The sequence below is a fragment of the Morone saxatilis genome, unplaced genomic scaffold, assembly GCF_004916995.1.
Source record: "Morone saxatilis isolate NCDOM2014 unplaced genomic scaffold, NCSU_SB_2.0 Contig15, whole genome shotgun sequence".
NCBI classification, from domain to species: Eukaryota; Metazoa; Chordata; class Actinopteri; family Moronidae; genus Morone; species Morone saxatilis.
Window position 1 is genome coordinate 22,004,718 of NW_023339707.1, and position 17,724 is coordinate 22,022,441.

The window sequence follows — 17,724 nt, forward strand, 5'->3', positions numbered from 1 at the left end:
TGATGCTACTCTGCAGCAGTTTTGTAGTGGCCAAATTGAGTCCTCGTTTAGTAAGAATTCAGTTTAAAAGTAACCCTCAGGTTTTATGGAAAGAGCAGGCCTCTTGGTGGACAGAGAACACACAATTGAATGTTCAGTTTTGAAAAGCCATACATATTTCCATAAATGTTTTGCTTCTCAAAGGACCAGTACAGTAGGCCTTCAGGTGGAGAAGCAAGTGAGTCTCTCTGTTTTATTGAGGCCTAGTGAGAAGAAAATATCAGTTCTATCAGTTAGTAATTCTTCCTTTACACATAGTCATTTGTTGTAATTCAGATGATCAGCGCTGGAGAAATAATACGTCTGCTCTGCTTCATCTGCTTTACTCCTGCCTGCCCCTGCCATCTGCTTCACCACATATTCTATCTTTCTTTCCACACTATGATTGCTTCTTGTACTTTATTACTCCCTGGCACCACCGATCAATAGACGTCCTTGTTTTATTATGTCATTTGATCTAGTCACCTGCAGCGCTGGGTGACACCTGATCACATGATATGATAAAGCTGTATTGATCCTGCTGCGTGATTTACATTAGACGTACCGCACTGGCACAGCACCAGCACCGTCGGGGGCCTGGTTGTTGGTGGGAAATTTACATCGCTCTGATTGGGCGTGTTGGGGTGCCAAGGGAAGAGGAGCACTGGTCTCATTTACAGACTGTCATCGAGGGGGTCCTTGTCGATGTCTGGATGTGTCCCGTAATGAAATGAGTGAGACAACAAAAGAAGATTGCATTTAGACTGGAAGATAAATCGATATCAAGCAGAGAAGCGTTTTGATTACTTTCTCCCAACTTCGCTCAAGCATTTAAACATATAGACAACTTCTGAGCTTTAAGTTAATTTTAAGAACGATTGAATTTGCTCCAGTTCAGCTTTGTACAAGTGGCTATTTTTGCTTTCAATAAAACTATGTACAGTGATTTTAATGAATTATTTTGTGTGTTTTGCAGGATTGTATGTGAAATGGACCCTGCTCCTGCTGAAAGTAGACCTGGTCCTGTCCAGCTGTGTGTTGGAGAGTGCAGACCAGAACTCAGGGCTCGCTCATCGCAACTCTACTCCTTTGTGGTAATGACTGCAATTACACCACATTGCTCTTTATCCTCATATAATATAATGCACATTAGTAAGGTGTACTGAACTTAGTATGAGACAAACTAAAGAGCTGCATTAAAGCGATACAAAATATATAGTTAGTTCAATTAAAATTGATTTGTACTTTTCTTGCAAAGTAATTGTGTATGCGCCACAGGCAAATAATGATGTGTGAGTTGCCATGACTACCGATGTAGTGCAATTAAGCAGCTCTGTGTATGCTTACTTGTTATTTTCCAAATAACATACTTCTGTTAACTATACAAGGTTTTCAAGGGGTCTTTGTTAATGATCTCTGCAGCTCTCTGGTTGTAGATGCTGCTGGCTTTTATTGAGTCAGGATCATGAAGTTAAATTAATATAGCCTCATGTACTATACAGTTTTGCAAATATATATTCTTTACAACTCACTAGCTGGGCTGTATTGAGTTAAGCATTACTCAAAGGATGGAAAAAATAATAATATATTTAAAGATTTCTTGGAGGTATTTGTATTTGTTTTAATTGTATTGTATATTGTACTGAGAGCTCTTGCAGTGCTTGAGGTGTTTTTTTAAAGTTCCATAAGCAACAGCTCGTACAAACTGGGAAGTGAAAATAGTGAACCAAATGTGATTGAATGGTTGGGTGGGGTCATAAGAGAGAGGATGAGAAAGACAAAAAGAAAAGACAAATGGACAAACAACCTCCTAAAATGGAGAGCTGCCCTCCACTCGGCAGGTAAACATGCTTTACTCCCCATTCTCTCGTGTTGACGTACACATTTCCCTGTCTCTGTCATCCGCCCAGCCTGCAGCTAAAAGATAATCTACTTTTCCATTTGCGCTGTATCACACCTTCACAATTAGCACTCCCTTAACAATTAACAGCAGCCAGTAATTACTACTCTTGTTTTCAGGGTACCTGCTTTAGCCTGTATCCTGGAAGTCACACTTAGCTGACAGTTTTGAGATTTGCCAGTGTGATGCTCTTGGCTCTGTAGTAAATCCTCGGCTACTTTTTCTCACCAGTGTTACAGCTGCTACTCTGGGAAGCAGTGGAATTCCTCGAGGAATACTTCACAGAGCCTAGAATTGGCACCACTTCCAATTCCCTTTTGCCGTCCACATAGAAAAAAAGATACACCCCTATGTGACTGTCTTTTTTAGCCAGCAAATAGTTAAGCACTTGGCAAAGGGGCAGCAAAAATGACAGTGTACATTTAGCTTGTTTTAAATTGTTGTTTTATATTTGTGCACATAGAGGTGCATGTACTCAAATGTGTGTGTCTGTGTCTGTGTGTACTGCTGCATGTGTGTTTCTCTGTATGACGGGCTGTCTGCTTGGATATTTCTCCATCTGTCTGTGTGATGGCGGGCTAGCTGCCTGCAGCTGTAAACACTAGTTATTTTCAGACTGTCTTTAAAAAGCTTCACTCAGACACAACCCAGCAATACACGACACACAGTAGGAGGATCTCTCAGGGACTCTAAGAGCTCCAGGTTTTATCCTCTTTTCTCTCACCATCGCTGCACTCCACTGCCATCGGCCTGGCAATATGAATAACTGTAATTTGCTGGGGATCTGTGATAATACACGAAGGTTTCAAGAGGTAGCACACAGATGCTGCCCTTTTTTATCTTAGGAAATATCCATCTTTTAGTTTGCCTTTTGGTCACCCGCTTTGTGCTTTCCTTTTTGATCCTTCCCTCTCCCTTTAATTTGCTCTCACAGTGTCTTTTAACCCATCTTTTTCTGCATCTCCCTGTTTTGTAGACACCCACAGTCACGGGTCTGTCCCCTAGCCGAGGTCCAGAGTCTGGGGGCACGAAAGTAACCATAATGGGAGAAAACCTTGGCGCCGGCAGCAGTGTCAACGTTCAGTTTGGAAACCAGACGTGCGAGTTCTTTGGGTGAGGCTTTCTTCTTGCACTCATTTATACCATAAAAGTGCTATTAGTAGCCCATAAAATTTAATTTGCTGAAACAGCCTGCATGATCGGGCTTTGTTTAACACAGACTATTCATGGTGAAAGGCTTTTTATTGTACTACATTAAGATGAGGTGAATTCACAAATTTGAATTTCACAGTTTACAGGTCCAACTTTAGAGTATAATGTGGATATTAGTAAGTGAAACCAATCCACTCACTATAATTGTTGACAATTGTCATCTACATTACTGTGAGTGATTAAAAAAGTGTGTAAAAAAACGAAAGAGTGAAAAGCAACAGGAACATTTCATAGTCCATTTGTCTTTGTTTTCTGCCATGCTGGCACCTTTTCCTAATACCCTGTGTATTGAATCATTTTTGCATTTGCATTTTGTAACACCTACAACATTTATGCCTTAATATATACAGATATCAACACAATTTTTTGACTCAGTGTTTCTTAAACTTTTTCGAGCTGCTACATACATCACTGTCAGAAAATGTTAAATATATGGCATGCTGTGAGCAAATGAAAAAAAGAATAAAAACAACAGCTCTTGTTCCCAAGATGATGTGGATTATTCCCATTAAATAAGCTTCTATATTTCACGTCTTGTATTTTTTTCACGTGATATTACTGAGAAATCCCCCAGGGGAAAGCCTCTCTCTCTCTCCCTGTCGGAAACTTATGTAAATCTTAATAAGGTTTTGATGACCTACTGCATCAAACCCTGTAATAATAGCTTCTGGAAAACCTGGTGCTCCTATGGATCTTTATTCTTTTTCATCCACCCCCCTCCTTTCTAGCAATTTGTTCATCTGTTCCTACCCCCCTGTTTTTTTCTCTTGCCTCTCACTCTCACAGTTTCCTTCCATTTCACTCTACCCAACCTTCCTTCCTTCTCTTAGTTGCTCCCACACGCCCTCCTTCTACTTTCCACTCCTGTAGGCATCTAAGCCCTGCCATGGTAGTATGACTGTAATGTTGTAAGGTTGAGGAGTCAAGTCAGCTTTAATGAGATATGGGGCTAATTACTGGTTTGTGTTTCTCCACTGTATTCCTGGCATGAGAGGAAGAGGAGGATGGGGGGCTGTTCTGCTACAAGCACTCCTCTGCTAATGAATTGGGACAAATTCAGGGGGTGGGCAGGTAGAACATGGAGGCATGGAGAGGGAGGGCAAAGGACAGAAGCACATATGACAGTGGTGGAGAAACTGTTTGTGTGTTAGCTTTAGTGCACATACTTCTATGTACACCTTTTGCAACTGTGTGTATTTGTGGCTGGATCAGAGAGATCACAAGTCTTTAAAAGGTCTCTGAAAATGTTTCCATGTTTAAGGGTTTGTATTACATATTTTCAATGCAGTAATTAGAGCTCTTGTTTTCTTCCCAAAAATGTGGATACTTTCTGAACCCATATATTGCTTTTTATTTTTACTGTATTGGATACAGATTTTTAAAATTCCGATTATGTTCCACTTGTAGACGGACCATGACAGAGATCGTGTGCTACTCCGCCCCTTCCCTGTCTGGAGTCGGCCCAGTGCAGATCAGTGTGAGCGTTGACCATGCCCAAATCCGGGAGAGCCTCACATTTGAGTACATAGAAGACCCCACTGTCCAGCGCATTGAACCAGACTGGAGCATTGCAAGGTAAAGTCATACCACTTATCTTATAGAATGCCTATTGCACCATGTTATTTTATCCACATCCTCACCAGCCAATTCTGAGTCTCTGTCACCCAGACTAAGGATTTAGAGCCAGCCCGTGCTGGCCAGTGGCAATAAGCAGACACGAGTCAATATTGCACTTTCAATTACTGTTCGGTTCTCTTCCAATTAGTCTGGATCTGATAGAAGTGCCACAGCTCACAGATTGGAGAGCACAGACACTGTTAAGACTGAGATTCTCCTATTGAAATCAATGTTGATCCATCTGTTGAGGGTCTTTGGCAGATAGATACACATGCACTATACACTACTAATTAAAAGGAAGAGAGGGATGAAAATGAAATACAGGCTTTGTAGAACAATGTGCTATCAGAGGTGCGAGTCCACAGCAGATGGCTTGGGCTTAGAGACCGAGTGTAAGGGACACTGCAGCAGAAGTATGATGGCACAGAGGGAACAGGGTGGGGAGTGAGGGATAGCTAAACAGATAGATAGATAGATAGATAGATAGATAGATAGATAGATAGATAGATAGATAGATAGATAGATAGATAGATAGATAGAGTGTTAAACTGAACCCACAGCCTAATAGCACAGACCCATCTGACATTTCTAATTGCAACAACTCCTGCCTGGCACATTTATTCAGCACGCCACATTGATGAGCGCAACAACAAAAGCAACAAACATCAACAACAACCCAAACAGCTGCAGGGAGACCCACGCATATCCAGCAGTTTCCCCCCCTGCTTTGTTTGGTGTGCTTTGTTTGTGCTGCTGTGTTATGATGCTCAGGACCACCAGTGCATCCTTATGCGCTTGAGCTGCCTTGGTATTTCAAACCCAAATCTGCACCAGCTGATTGTAGCAAGTGAAGTCAGTTAAAAAGCATTTCTAATCATCCTCCACTCCAAAGGCTATTATCTCCCAAAAGAAACTGAGGATGAAAGTCGGTTTGATGCGCTTATTTTTGACTGATGGTGAATATTCTGAAGAGGTACATCGGGGTTAGAAAGTTTGGTCTAGAATTGCCTTTGAACTACTTTGTTTCTTTTCTCTCTTACAAATAATGATTATTTATTTAAACCTGTGGAATAAATTTTGTCTACTTGTGTTTTTACTCAGTGGCCATACCCCCCTGATGGTGACAGGGACCAATCTGGACGTGGTTCAGGAGCCCAGGATCCGAGTCAAATACGCTGGCAGAGAGTCTGTCAATGTAAGAATCACTATATTGTCGTAACCATAGAGTTGGTACACTCCCTGAATACATGTACTACACACACACACACACACACACACACACTAACAAATGTACGCTAACTAGGTCCTGCTTGACTCACCAAATACCGCTATACAAGCAAGCAAAGTGATATTTACCTTAAGTTAAAAAAGGTACTATTTCTCCTCAAAGACCCTCTAGTTTTCAATGCCTTTCTAACTTCTGCTTGAACCCAGTTGTCTCAAGCATTCCAATGAGCATCTGAGTAATGCAGCTGGCAGTGAGAGTGGTCTGCATGCAGTATTTAATTTAGAGTTTACCCTAAATTTTCTCTTGGCTAAATCTCAGATCCAACCCCCACCCCCCACCTGCCAAGCCCTGTTGTGTTTTACTGTCACACTAGTCATCCTGAACAGCAACTTGTCTGAGGAAAAATATATATATTAGATATTTTTGCTGTAATGGAGCTGGCTAGAGGTGTTTGAGATTGAAATGGGTGTGGGTGGGTCAGTGGGGGGAATGTTGGAGGTGTGCATGATCAGGGGCAAGAAGACTCCTAATGGGTTTCAATGAAAGATTAACTGTGGTCAGAAGTCTTTGGTCAGCATAAAGAGCCCATGTATAATCAAAGCCTTGGCTGTGGGAAATCGTTACAAATCGCATTTGAGCCCCTGTCCTGGGGCTCCTTGTTTAATTAAGAGGATGGGATTTCCTCTCCATGGTCTGGGGAAAGGTGGGGAGATCAGACAAATGGACTAAAGGGCAGTAGGAAGGGTGGAGAGTGAGAGGGGTTGGGGAAGAGAATAGGTAAAAGAATAGTGCCCACTGTACATTGTACTAACACAATACAATAACAAGTTTTAATAGAATAGTTCCCAATTATTTTTCTTTTATTATTTTTGTAGGCATCAGCTTTATGCAGTTTTCAAATAATATATAATAGGACTGAAGAGGTAACGCTGTACAGTATTGCAGAAAATAAAAATAAAAATTAGAGAAAAGTCTAAAAAAGTAAAACATTTTCAAATTATTTATATTATCTAATGACCCTGTGTGGGGGTTCTGACCTCCAACTGTGAACCACTGCTTTAATGTATGGCTCTAATGTAATGTAAGGACTCTATTTTGCAGACATACATCAGGTAACTTGACAAATACAAACTGCACATGCACACTCATTCATTTGCTACATGCAGATGTTTACTGTACCATAAAAACTGAGAAACACACAAGTTGATACTGTAATCAGTCTCACACATTACAATCTTGCATACATAGCCAGGTAAATCTCATGCCTCATTTACATCATCAAAAACCTCCTCAATGCTGCATGGAGTCTACATAGATTTGTCTCAACATGCCTCCTCCCCCTCTGCAATTCCAACTTCCTGTCACTGACATTAGTAGTCTAAAATTGGCCTTAAGTGTCTGACTAGCTCAGTGAATGTTCCTTTACTAAAAATCATAACTCTGCCTTGGGCTTTTTTGTGCTGCAGTGTTGCCTTACGTAAGGAGACAGTTTCCCTCAAAGACCTTTGTGAGTTATGAATCCCTAGTAATTACAAGTAAAAGACAGATCTGTGCTGTTTCATGTTTAGAGAAGAGAAAAAAACACTTGATGAGTGAGAGACTCCTGGAGACCTGGCGAAATGGGATTTGACTCATGTGTGTGGGTGCTGTACTGTCTGATTTGTCAGTTTCCAAGGCTTTGAAAGAGAGTTGTTCATCTCCACCCTGCCTCATCTCTTCCCACCGCCTTGCAAAAGAAGCCTGTGTCACCGTCTTGATTGGCCCCACAGCCACAGAGAATGAATTTCTATTAAATGCTAAGGTTACAATTACCCGTCCTTCATCCCATCTCCCCCCGTCTACCCCTTTCCCCTTTTGTCACTGGAGGAAGGCAAACAGCAGAGCAGCCTATAGCAATAAGAGCTGCTGTCTGTCAGACAGCCTTCAAATGATCACCTGTCTCACACTAAATTGCTTCTCTTCTCTCCCTCCCTTGTGTCACCTGCACAGATTTACAAAGAAACCGGGAGAGAAAAAAAGGACAATTTTCTTTGTGAAATGCTCTGTATCTGTCACCAGATTCACAACTGAAACATTTATCATAATCTTGATTAAAGCTAAAGGGGGTTATTTTCTAGCTCCAGAACATTTCCCTGTCCCAGAAAGATTTCATCTACCACATTTGCCACACTTAAGACGCCTGGACTGAGTGTCAGGCTTGGCACATCAGGTGCATTTTCAGCTGCTGCAGATCACAGAAATTGTTCAGCATGGGTGTGCCAGGCTCCTATCACGCCTAGGCCAATCATGCTGATTGTCTGGTACACTGAGCAGCAATGATAATGGGCACTCAGAACTTACAGTTTACATGTTCATAATGATTTTGTATTCTAAGCTGTATGCATGTGTCTTACAATGCCAGACATCTCAACTGTATCAGCATCACGAGAGGCTCATTGAATCATCATGACATCTTGAGTGACCACAGTCTAGAGATGCACCTCTGTTCGCCCTTTGACATCTCTGTTGTGTGGCTACGATATTAATTTTAAAAGAAAAAAGACACTTTTAAATGCATGAAGCAGTGCTTACAGAAGATATTTGAAATTAGTCACACCCTCATCACAGAGGCAACCATAGCCATGATTTCTCACTTCCAGGGTGGCACACATCTGGAAAATGACTACTAGCTCTGGCTTTGCGCAACCTTAAATACCACACAGATCCTTCATGGACGGATCAGAGCTGAAGGTAGAATTAATGCCAGTATTGGCAGTTGGTTGGAAGAGCAGGCAGGCAGGAAAATAGACACAGTGTAGGAGTAACAAAGTGCACTAACAGTGACTAGCTGTCGAATGTTAGCCTCCGGATGACCTTTGACACTGTGACCCTTCGCATTTCTCCTACGCACATCGCCGCAGCCAGTCTATCCTAAGCTTTATTTCTCTCGCACCCTCTCCCTCTGTCTCTCTCACTACTTCCCTGGCCAGAGACCTTTGAATGGTTGAGTGGGCTGTAGCAGCACAGTAGATCATGGTAATGTATTCAGCCAGAGGGGTTGGAGTGTTACTGCCTTAAAACACCCTGGCTCTGTCCAACACTAGAGAAAGAAGACAGATGAGGCCAAGATTCCAATTATTTTCTCTATCTGTTGACCTCAATTCACTTTATCAATGCTGAACAATGTGTAGCTTCTTTCCCCACATGGCCTAAAGGACTGGGTGTACTATTGTATACTCTGTATATTTGGCAATATACAGAATTTTGTTTTTATTGTGATGTGCTAGAGATAGAGAGAAAAAATACATGTTTGGAAACGAAGCAGTATTATGTCATGACTGTATATTGTAGCATTCTGCTGAGAGATGGATTGGTAGCAAATTGTGTTTCAGTATTTTATATAAGAGAATTTGGAAATCCAGTAAGCCTAATAAATCCTTTTGTAGTATAAACAGAATGTACCATACACTAATAATATCCATCTATTGGAAGGAAGTCATGCAAAGGTGTAATTTTTTTTTTAATACAGCCATTTATTGCCCCACCTACAGAAGAACCCAAATATCCCATTTTCCTTATCAAATCTCACAACGGCCCATTTCCCCATCACTATTTACTCGCTCATCGCTTTGGATTTACACACGTCACACTCAGCCTGAAAAATATCCTATGTGATAGCAGTAGTTTTTTTTATCCTGACAGGATTCAGCAAAGGAAAGGATTTATCTAAGAAAAAAGGGAGAGTTAAGAAGAGAGAAAGTGAGGACAGTGTAGAGAAAAAAAACCCTACTGTGTCCATCCCTGGCAGAGCAGATGGTAGTCAGAGCTGTAGTTGACTTGCAAATGCCTCGCTGTTCCAACGTGACAGTCACGAGGATGCTGCCGGAGCATCTGGGCCTGTCTATATAACATGTCACCATGCCAACAGTAAGACAGCCGCTCATATCAAACTTAACTTGAACTCTTTTATCCATTAAACCTTTTAATTCCCATGTACGGAGCTGGAGAACAAACTGGATGAGTGGGTAAAAAAAATCATATGAGTTGTTCTTGTAATTGCTGTACATACATTATGAGAAGCATTATTCATTCATTAATTATTCATTCATTATCTTTTCTACAAAGCATCCATGTTATACTGTGAACAACAATGTTATGCATTGTTTTACTAGTTATTGTGTTATGAGTATGTAGGGTTTTATATATGTAAATGGGTATTCAATTTTTAGAACAACACTGTTCAAATTCTGTTAGTCACCTCTGGCTTACAGTGAAGTGACGCCCATGCATTCGCAGAACCTAAACTTGGTGAAAGTGTGTCAGGAGTTCTATCCGGTTGTGCTATCTATTTTTAAAAGGGCTTATCCTCTAGCTCTTGACATGCGCTGCTACTGTAGCTTGTAAAGTGGGAATTCTAAAGAAGAATGTCACAAGACTAGGGGAAGTTAGTACAGAGCATTCAGGCCTTGTAGTGCAGCTACAGACTGGTAGAGCTGTTTTGCTGTGTATGTTGATGTGACAGTGTTAACGTTAAATTGTGTTTCATTCCCCCAAAAGCCTAGATTTTGTTAGTTAGTAATAATCAACAGATTAATTGCTTATTGAAATAATCATAAACAGCCTAAAGTATACCCAAGTATAAGTAAGAATTTCTGTTCACATTCAGATTCGATGCTCTACAAGATGAAAACCCACAAACACTCTATAGTCTAGTATATCTAAGAACAAAGTAAATATGGAGACCAGTCCTTCCTTCCACCTCTACCATCACACTCCTCCACACAACTCACCTTGCACCATGCTGGCAAAATACAATTGGTGTAGCCTACACAGAATGAGTTTGCATCGATCTCCCTAGCTCCCGAGCAGCAGACAACAGGTAGGAGGCGTGGTAGTCGCTCGCGTTCACAAGCTTTGATGATATTTACCTCTAATTAAGTTTCTCCCCCAGAGAGAGAGCTGGGAGGGAGTGAAAGGAGATAAAAACCTCTCTGAGCAGAGTGCTGTGCAGCAATAAATCCTTTCTCCCCTTCCCTCTAGAGCTGAGCCGGGTAGGATGGATGGAAGATAGGTCTCTCATCTGGGAAAACTGGAGAGAAGTAATAAAAGAGCCATAGCTCAACCTCTACCTGAGGAGATAGAGGAGCATTGCCTCCATTCTTTGTGGTTGTTGTCCTCCAGTGTTTTTCAGCAAAGCAGTAGCAGCAATTTATTTTCGATTTTATGGAGGCTTCCTCTCCAATAAAGATGGATTTAATGACAGACAATAAATCTGTTTCTCTGAAAAGAATGAGGATTTTATATACCAATTATTAGGCTGCAGAGCTCACTGCAGGCTCTATGTTGACATCAATGTGTTTCAGTTAAGATCACACTTATAACAAACCAGGGTTTTACAACAGAACAGCTTGAAACATTTGTGTTGCGTGTGTTTTTATTTTGGAGACAGAAAAAAAGAAAACCAAACGTCTCAGCTGTGCTGAACTGTCTATGTTTATCCTGGATGACTGAACCACATTTCTTGTTTCATTTCAGGGTGCTCAGGCTATCATAGCATGATGTGTAGAGTGCAACCCATCCCCAAAAGCATCTCAAAACACTTTTTTTCTCCTGTCTTTATTCATCCTCCCTAGGTGTGTAAAGTGTTGAACACCACTAGTATGAGCTGCTTCGCTCCATCCCTGATAGCAGAGTACCTTCCAGGTCTGGACACAGTAAAGCACGCAGACGAGTTTGGTTTCATCTTCAACAACGTCCAGGCGCTGCTGGTGTACAACAACACCAACCTCCTCTATTACCCAAACCCTTACTTTGAGCCCCTCAGCACCACTGGTGTCCTGGAGCAAAAACCAGGCTCACCCATCATTCTCAAGGTACAAGAAATATAGATCTGTATCCATTTAAGTCTTTTATTTACTGGTTCAACATCCTCAACAGACTTATTATAGTGTATTTGAGCAAGAGACTGACTCCTCTTATTGCTCAATCATTGTTACTTCAAAATCAACTAAATATATATAATTTATCTTTTTTGTTTGGTTTGAAGACGTTTGGTAACTGAAAGACATTGACATTTTGTCCTGGTTGCCAGCTGTTCCCACTTACTGCCACTGTGATACTGACTTGTTTGATCTCAGTATGGAGTCACATTTGGCTGCAGCTGGGGCCAAATCTAAGGATCTAATTTACAGCGTATTTAGGGGACATATTGGCTTTGTGGGTTTGTAAAATTGTCTGATCTTCATTGAGCCATGTGTTTGTGTGTCCGAGTTTTTCTCCTAATATTGCACCCTGCTGTCCATCTCCACGTGCCCACAGGGCAGAAACCTGGTTCCACCAGCGTCAGGTGGGGTGAAGCTTAACTATACTGTGCTGATAGGAGAGACTCCCTGCTCTGTGACTGTGTCTGAGAGCCAGCTGCTATGTGAGCCACCCAACCTCACCGGACAATACAAAGTCATGGTCAGTATGGGTAATGGTCTGTCTGTGTTTGTGTGTTTGTTGGTGTCTGTCTTCCTAACTTTCTCTCTCACTCTGTGTCCGTCTATCCCCATATTTGTGATTTCGTCTTCATAATAGTTGGCCTCTAAACTCCATTATTCGTGCTCTCATCATTGTTCATTCAGCTGAAGGAAATAGGTCAAAGGGAGAGCAGCATGAGTGTGCTCTAGCTGTCAAAAGGTTCTGCCAGAATCCACTGCAATTATTTTTAGTTGCCTGCTCGCTTATTGAGTGCAAGCCCCGGACTATTTCCCTCTCAGCGTCAGCGTGCAGGTGGCCGCATGTGTTTGCACTCAGTATCAATTTCAGCAGACAATATTTACCTACGGTTTTGCAGGATTTCTGAGACTTGGCTTATGCATTACTGTGTATCAGTTATCATGTGATATAGATCTCAAGACCAGTGATTGGTCTCTGTTGAAACATTAGGAAATGATGCGTTGTCCTTGTGTTTGCTTTAAGAATCTATTAAACTGCACTGATTTAAGATTAATTGTGACTATGTGCGCTTGTGTCTCTCCACAGGTCCAGGTAGGTGGTCTCCATGTCTCCCCTGGTGCGGTCCACATCATGTCTGACAGCCTGTTGACCCTGCCAGCCATCGTCAGCATCGCTGCTGGTGGAGGCCTCCTCCTCATCATTGTCATCCTCGTCCTCATTGCCTACAAGCGAAAGTCACGTGAAAATGACCTCACCCTGAAGCGCTTGCAGATGCAAATGGACAACCTGGAGTCACGAGTTGCCCTCGAGTGCAAAGAAGGTTAGTATTAGAAAAGTATGGTCAGCAGACCAAGTGCAGCACTGTGTAGCAGCCTATTGTTAGACTTCAAATTGCAGAGTGAGGGTGATTATGGGTCTACTTTGCTTGGAATATCCCATTTACAGCCAGTAATTTTACAAGCTGTTCTATCACTCATGTAGTTGAATAGGGCTGGTGAATGCATTTAACTTTGATAGACTGTAATCACATAACAGGCACAAATGCATATTTGCAGATATAGTACAGTAAGTAAATTACTGGTGTTATTCTGTGTGTGTTAAATAATGCAGTGAAATTTTCTAAATCTGGGTCAGTGAATCATCCTGGTTATATATTACAACAGATGGATTGAGTCAGTTTACCCTGCAAGTGACCTGTCTTGTCATGAATTGAGTCCTTTCAGTTCTTACTGCTTTCTAGTTTGCATGCTAGATACAGACTCGCACACAAGCTGACACATACATACAGAGTTTCTCATTAGAGTAACCTCAACCTCCTCCCAGAGAGAGACACATTATGCATGTTACATTTTATTCTAGTCCTAACTGTAAGGGTAATTCCACGTTTATCTTTTTATGCAATGTGTGTGACTTTATACCTGCATCTAGTTAAGTTTGCATGCATCCTGCAGTCAATGTCACTGAAACAGTACTGAACACACAGCTGCTTTGAAACACACTCCTCCCTTGTGATTTAGGGTTAACAGAGGGCGCAGTAGTCCATTTGACCTTTGACATTCTGCCCAGTGGGAGGACCACAGATAACTTCAGGCTGACCTCCAGCTACCACTCCAAACAGCAGCTCTGTTTTGCAACATTGAGTCTTATATGAATCCTTACAAATAAGCAGTGCTGATTGGCCCCAGATGTCATCATCGGGGTCATTATAGCCAATCACTGAGATGGCAAAAGTGAGGCTTATTATGACAGTGTGCAGGGGATTTCATCAGCCGTAGAGGACCTTATTATTTATCCCCTCCAGCCAACCCTGATCGTCTCTCCCGGTGTTATCATGCAGTGAAAAAAAAACATCCTATTGCAGCAAACTTCCAGAATGGTCAAATGACAGATAGACAGACAGGCAGGCAGATAGACAGAGCAGGCAAACAGGGGGAATCAGTCACACACAGGCAGCTTTGGGAAAGGAGAAGATTAATGTTTTAACCATTAGCAGTGGCCAGGAGTGTGCCGCCCTGCAGGATGGATTTAGATGGGTACCTGGGTTCTTCCTTATGAGTATATACACTCCATGTGTGCCTGTGAGCCCATGTGTTGGTGTGTAAACCCAGGAGTCACAGGGGGCCAGGGGCCAGGAGGTGAGGGCTTAGACTGGTTGGAGATGGCGGAGTTTTGAGGAAGGTGTTGGGGGACTGCTGCTGCTCCTGTGATAGGCTGCAGACAGGGAGCCTCCCCTAGGGCGGCGAAGCAGTTCGACAGAGCCGTGGGCCTGAACAGGAGTCAGTCAGGATGGAGCCAATTAACTAGTGCTCACCTGCAGCCTCACATTGACATGACACACACTCTTTGGGGCCTTAGCTACAGCCAATTTACTGCCTGGTAGATAAAAATGAGTGAGAAAGAGATGTGTGTGTGAGAGAGAGGGAGAGAGAGAGAGAGCGAGAGGTCTGTGTTTTTTCAGGGAAAGATGTGAAATATTGAGTTTCTCTGACATGAAGACTATCTTCGGCTTTAACTGTCAGCTTCATCATAACGTTAGTAAATACCATGAAGATGAGAAGGATTCATGTGTTTGGTCCTTGGGGAGAACGGTTTTACTTTTATGCAGCATGTCTCCTCAAGTATTCCCTCCAACTGCTCTCTCTTTCTTGTCTTCCTTCTCTCCCAGCCTTTGCCGAGCTGCAGACCGACATCAATGAGCTGACCAGTGACCTGGACAGAGCTGGTATCCCGCATTTGGACTACAGGACATACGCTATGAGGGTCCTTTTCCCTGGCATAGAGGATCATCCTGTCCTCAGAGAGTTGGAGGTAACAAGAGAAAGACAGAGAGCCAGAAAGAGAGAGATTGGGGAGGAGATGACTGAGACATAGAAGCAGCAAATGCAATGAGAAAGGGCACGAGAAAGTCAAAAAGGGAGAAAAAAGGGAGAAAAAAGAGAGAGATATAGGGAGAGACTGTGCCTGCCCTTGCCACTCTCCCTGCAGGGTAACCTCCATAAGCGGCAAAGTGCTTGAGGGGGAAAGGATACCAGTATGCCACTTACCCTTTCTACCCTCTGGTCTCACACACGTACACACATATAGCCATTCATGCTGAGCAGCATACACACACGTATATACGCCTCAAATGCAAGATCCCTCATGGAAAACAGGGTCCCAGCACATGGCTATTTCATCCACCAGTGGCTGCAGTATGAGGGGTAATGAACTGAGTAATTCCCAATCCTCAAGCAGGACTGTGGGTTCCTCCACTGGGGGAAAAACTGGCTGGTTAACACTTTTCACTCCTCTTCATGGGGCCAGAGTTGTGCTGGAGAATGAGTTTATTTTAGGTGGAACACAGAGTGGAGCCCAGAGGATGAAACTATCAGGCATAAAGAGATTCGTCACGATAAAGGTCCACCACTTTATTTGTAGATTGTGTGTGATATAGGATGGGATTGGTTTACCAGCTTAGGTAGAGGGGTTGTGGTTCAGATCAGACTAGCCCTGTGTGGTAGAGGTCAAATGCAATGTCTGTTGATGTTCAGTAAGCTGCATAAGCTAGACATTTTGTGTGACAAGATTTTCTATCAAAAGGCCGCAAACTGGATTTCCAAACTTTTGAAAAACAGTGACGTGTTCTCAAACAAATCCAAAGAAAGTGAGTTTTGTCACTTTGAGATTGTCTTACCCAGGCAAGTTATTTGACATTTGACTTGAAAGTGAAATGGCAGCTAACTCAGAGTACAATGCTTTTTAACAGACCCGGGTCAATAATTGATTAAGATCTTCTCAGTTACTCACCATGAGTGGGAACTTTTGTCTGCCTGGAGTGAAACATGAGTGAGGCTTTTGGTGCCTTTGGAAAAATCTTTATTTTGTGTGAGACAAGGTCAAGATGAAAGTTAAAGAGCAGCTATGCTTTTCAAAACTCATTCAGCTCATCACTATTGTAACCAAGCATCCTTGGTTTGCCTAACTGGGCAGGTTTAATAAGAAAATACGTGTCAAAAGTGGGTGTCTCCTGCCAAGAGGAGACACAGCACCTCAAATACAGAACATATAGTATTATGAGTAAATTAGCAAATTATTACTGGACATTTATTATTAAAATTAGTCCTAGAAATGTATTAGCACTAATATGCACTGGTCTCCCTCCCTCTTCTGTCCAGGTGTCAGGGAATGGCCAGCAGAATGTGGAGAAGGCCCTAAAGCTGTTTGGCCAGCTCATCAACAACAAAGTGTTCTTGCTCACCTTCATCCGAACACTGGAAATGCAGCGCTCTTTCTCCATGAGGGACCGCGGCAACGTGGCCTCACTTATCATGACAGCCCTGCAAGGGCGATTGGAGTACGCCACCGACGTCCTAAAGCACCTGCTGTCGGACCTCATCGACCGCAACCTGGAGAGCAAGAACCATCCCAAACTGCTGCTGCGCAGGTAACACAGCACACGTAAAAAAAACAAACATGGTGATAAATACTAATATGAGGACTTTTTAATTAAACTTGAATTAGATTTAAAGAAAATATCACCCAAAAAGCTTTTTATAGCAAACAGGCAACAAAGGAAAACTTGGTATTAACTTTATTTTAAATTAAATTAGATTGACGTTAATGTTCCTTTTTTGACATTGAATTTATTAAAAAGAAGAAAGACAAATGAATTAACATAAAGTAAACAAACAAATTATACATAGGTATTGCAATATTAGAAGAAATCTCTTAATCCTCAGTAACAGTGTATGATCTACAACACCGTTTCAGTTGTTTGACTTGATTAATTTCAGTCGAAAATACATTATATTGCTGCATATGCGTTTATATGTGATCCTGTGCCCAGAGGATAGTTATGCGCATACTTTAAACACAATCCTCATTTAAAAACATGTAAAGAAGCGCAAGGCTGTAGGAAGACGTTATAAACTGCTGAATGGGGATAGATGGTGGCTGTATGTTCATCCCTATTTTACTGTGGGTGGATGCATTCTCATTTCCCCCTGTGTTCCCATGTAGATGCTTCACAGAATAAGGCTTGAAATGAGTGCATCTACAGTACATCTACAGTATGCCGACATAAACGCCATGCACTCATTCACATCATGAGTAACCTCTGAATTCTATGCATAATTCCGTATTCTCCCTCACACTTTGTCTGTCCCCTGGTTTCTCTCAATGCCAATGTCAGTCTCACTTATCCTCTAGGCTCGGGCTCCTTTATAAAACATTCAGAAGTGGTTCAACTTAACTATTTTCTTCCTCTCTCTGTGTCTCCAGTGTACATTGTTTTCCGGGGGAGTTGGGATGATGTGCTAAAACTTTAAACACCTGCTAAGTCCTTGCCCAA

General features: G+C 42.1%; 1 protein-coding gene across 1 annotated transcript in view; it reads left to right on the forward strand.

Moving 5' to 3' along the window:
* Window positions 1–17,724, forward strand: part of plxna2 (plexin A2) — a 158,476-nt gene that overhangs the window by 115,277 nt on the left and 25,475 nt on the right. Inside the window, exons 14-22 of the mRNA XM_035656760.1 lie at window positions 995–1,112; window positions 2,895–3,031; window positions 4,538–4,705; window positions 5,849–5,942; window positions 11,588–11,827; window positions 12,273–12,416; window positions 12,981–13,215; window positions 15,061–15,203; window positions 16,550–16,818. Coding sequence (XP_035512653.1) covers window positions 995–1,112; window positions 2,895–3,031; window positions 4,538–4,705; window positions 5,849–5,942; window positions 11,588–11,827; window positions 12,273–12,416; window positions 12,981–13,215; window positions 15,061–15,203; window positions 16,550–16,818 — 1,548 coding nt within the window. The remainder of the gene's footprint in view (window positions 1–994; window positions 1,113–2,894; window positions 3,032–4,537; window positions 4,706–5,848; window positions 5,943–11,587; window positions 11,828–12,272; window positions 12,417–12,980; window positions 13,216–15,060; window positions 15,204–16,549; window positions 16,819–17,724) is intronic.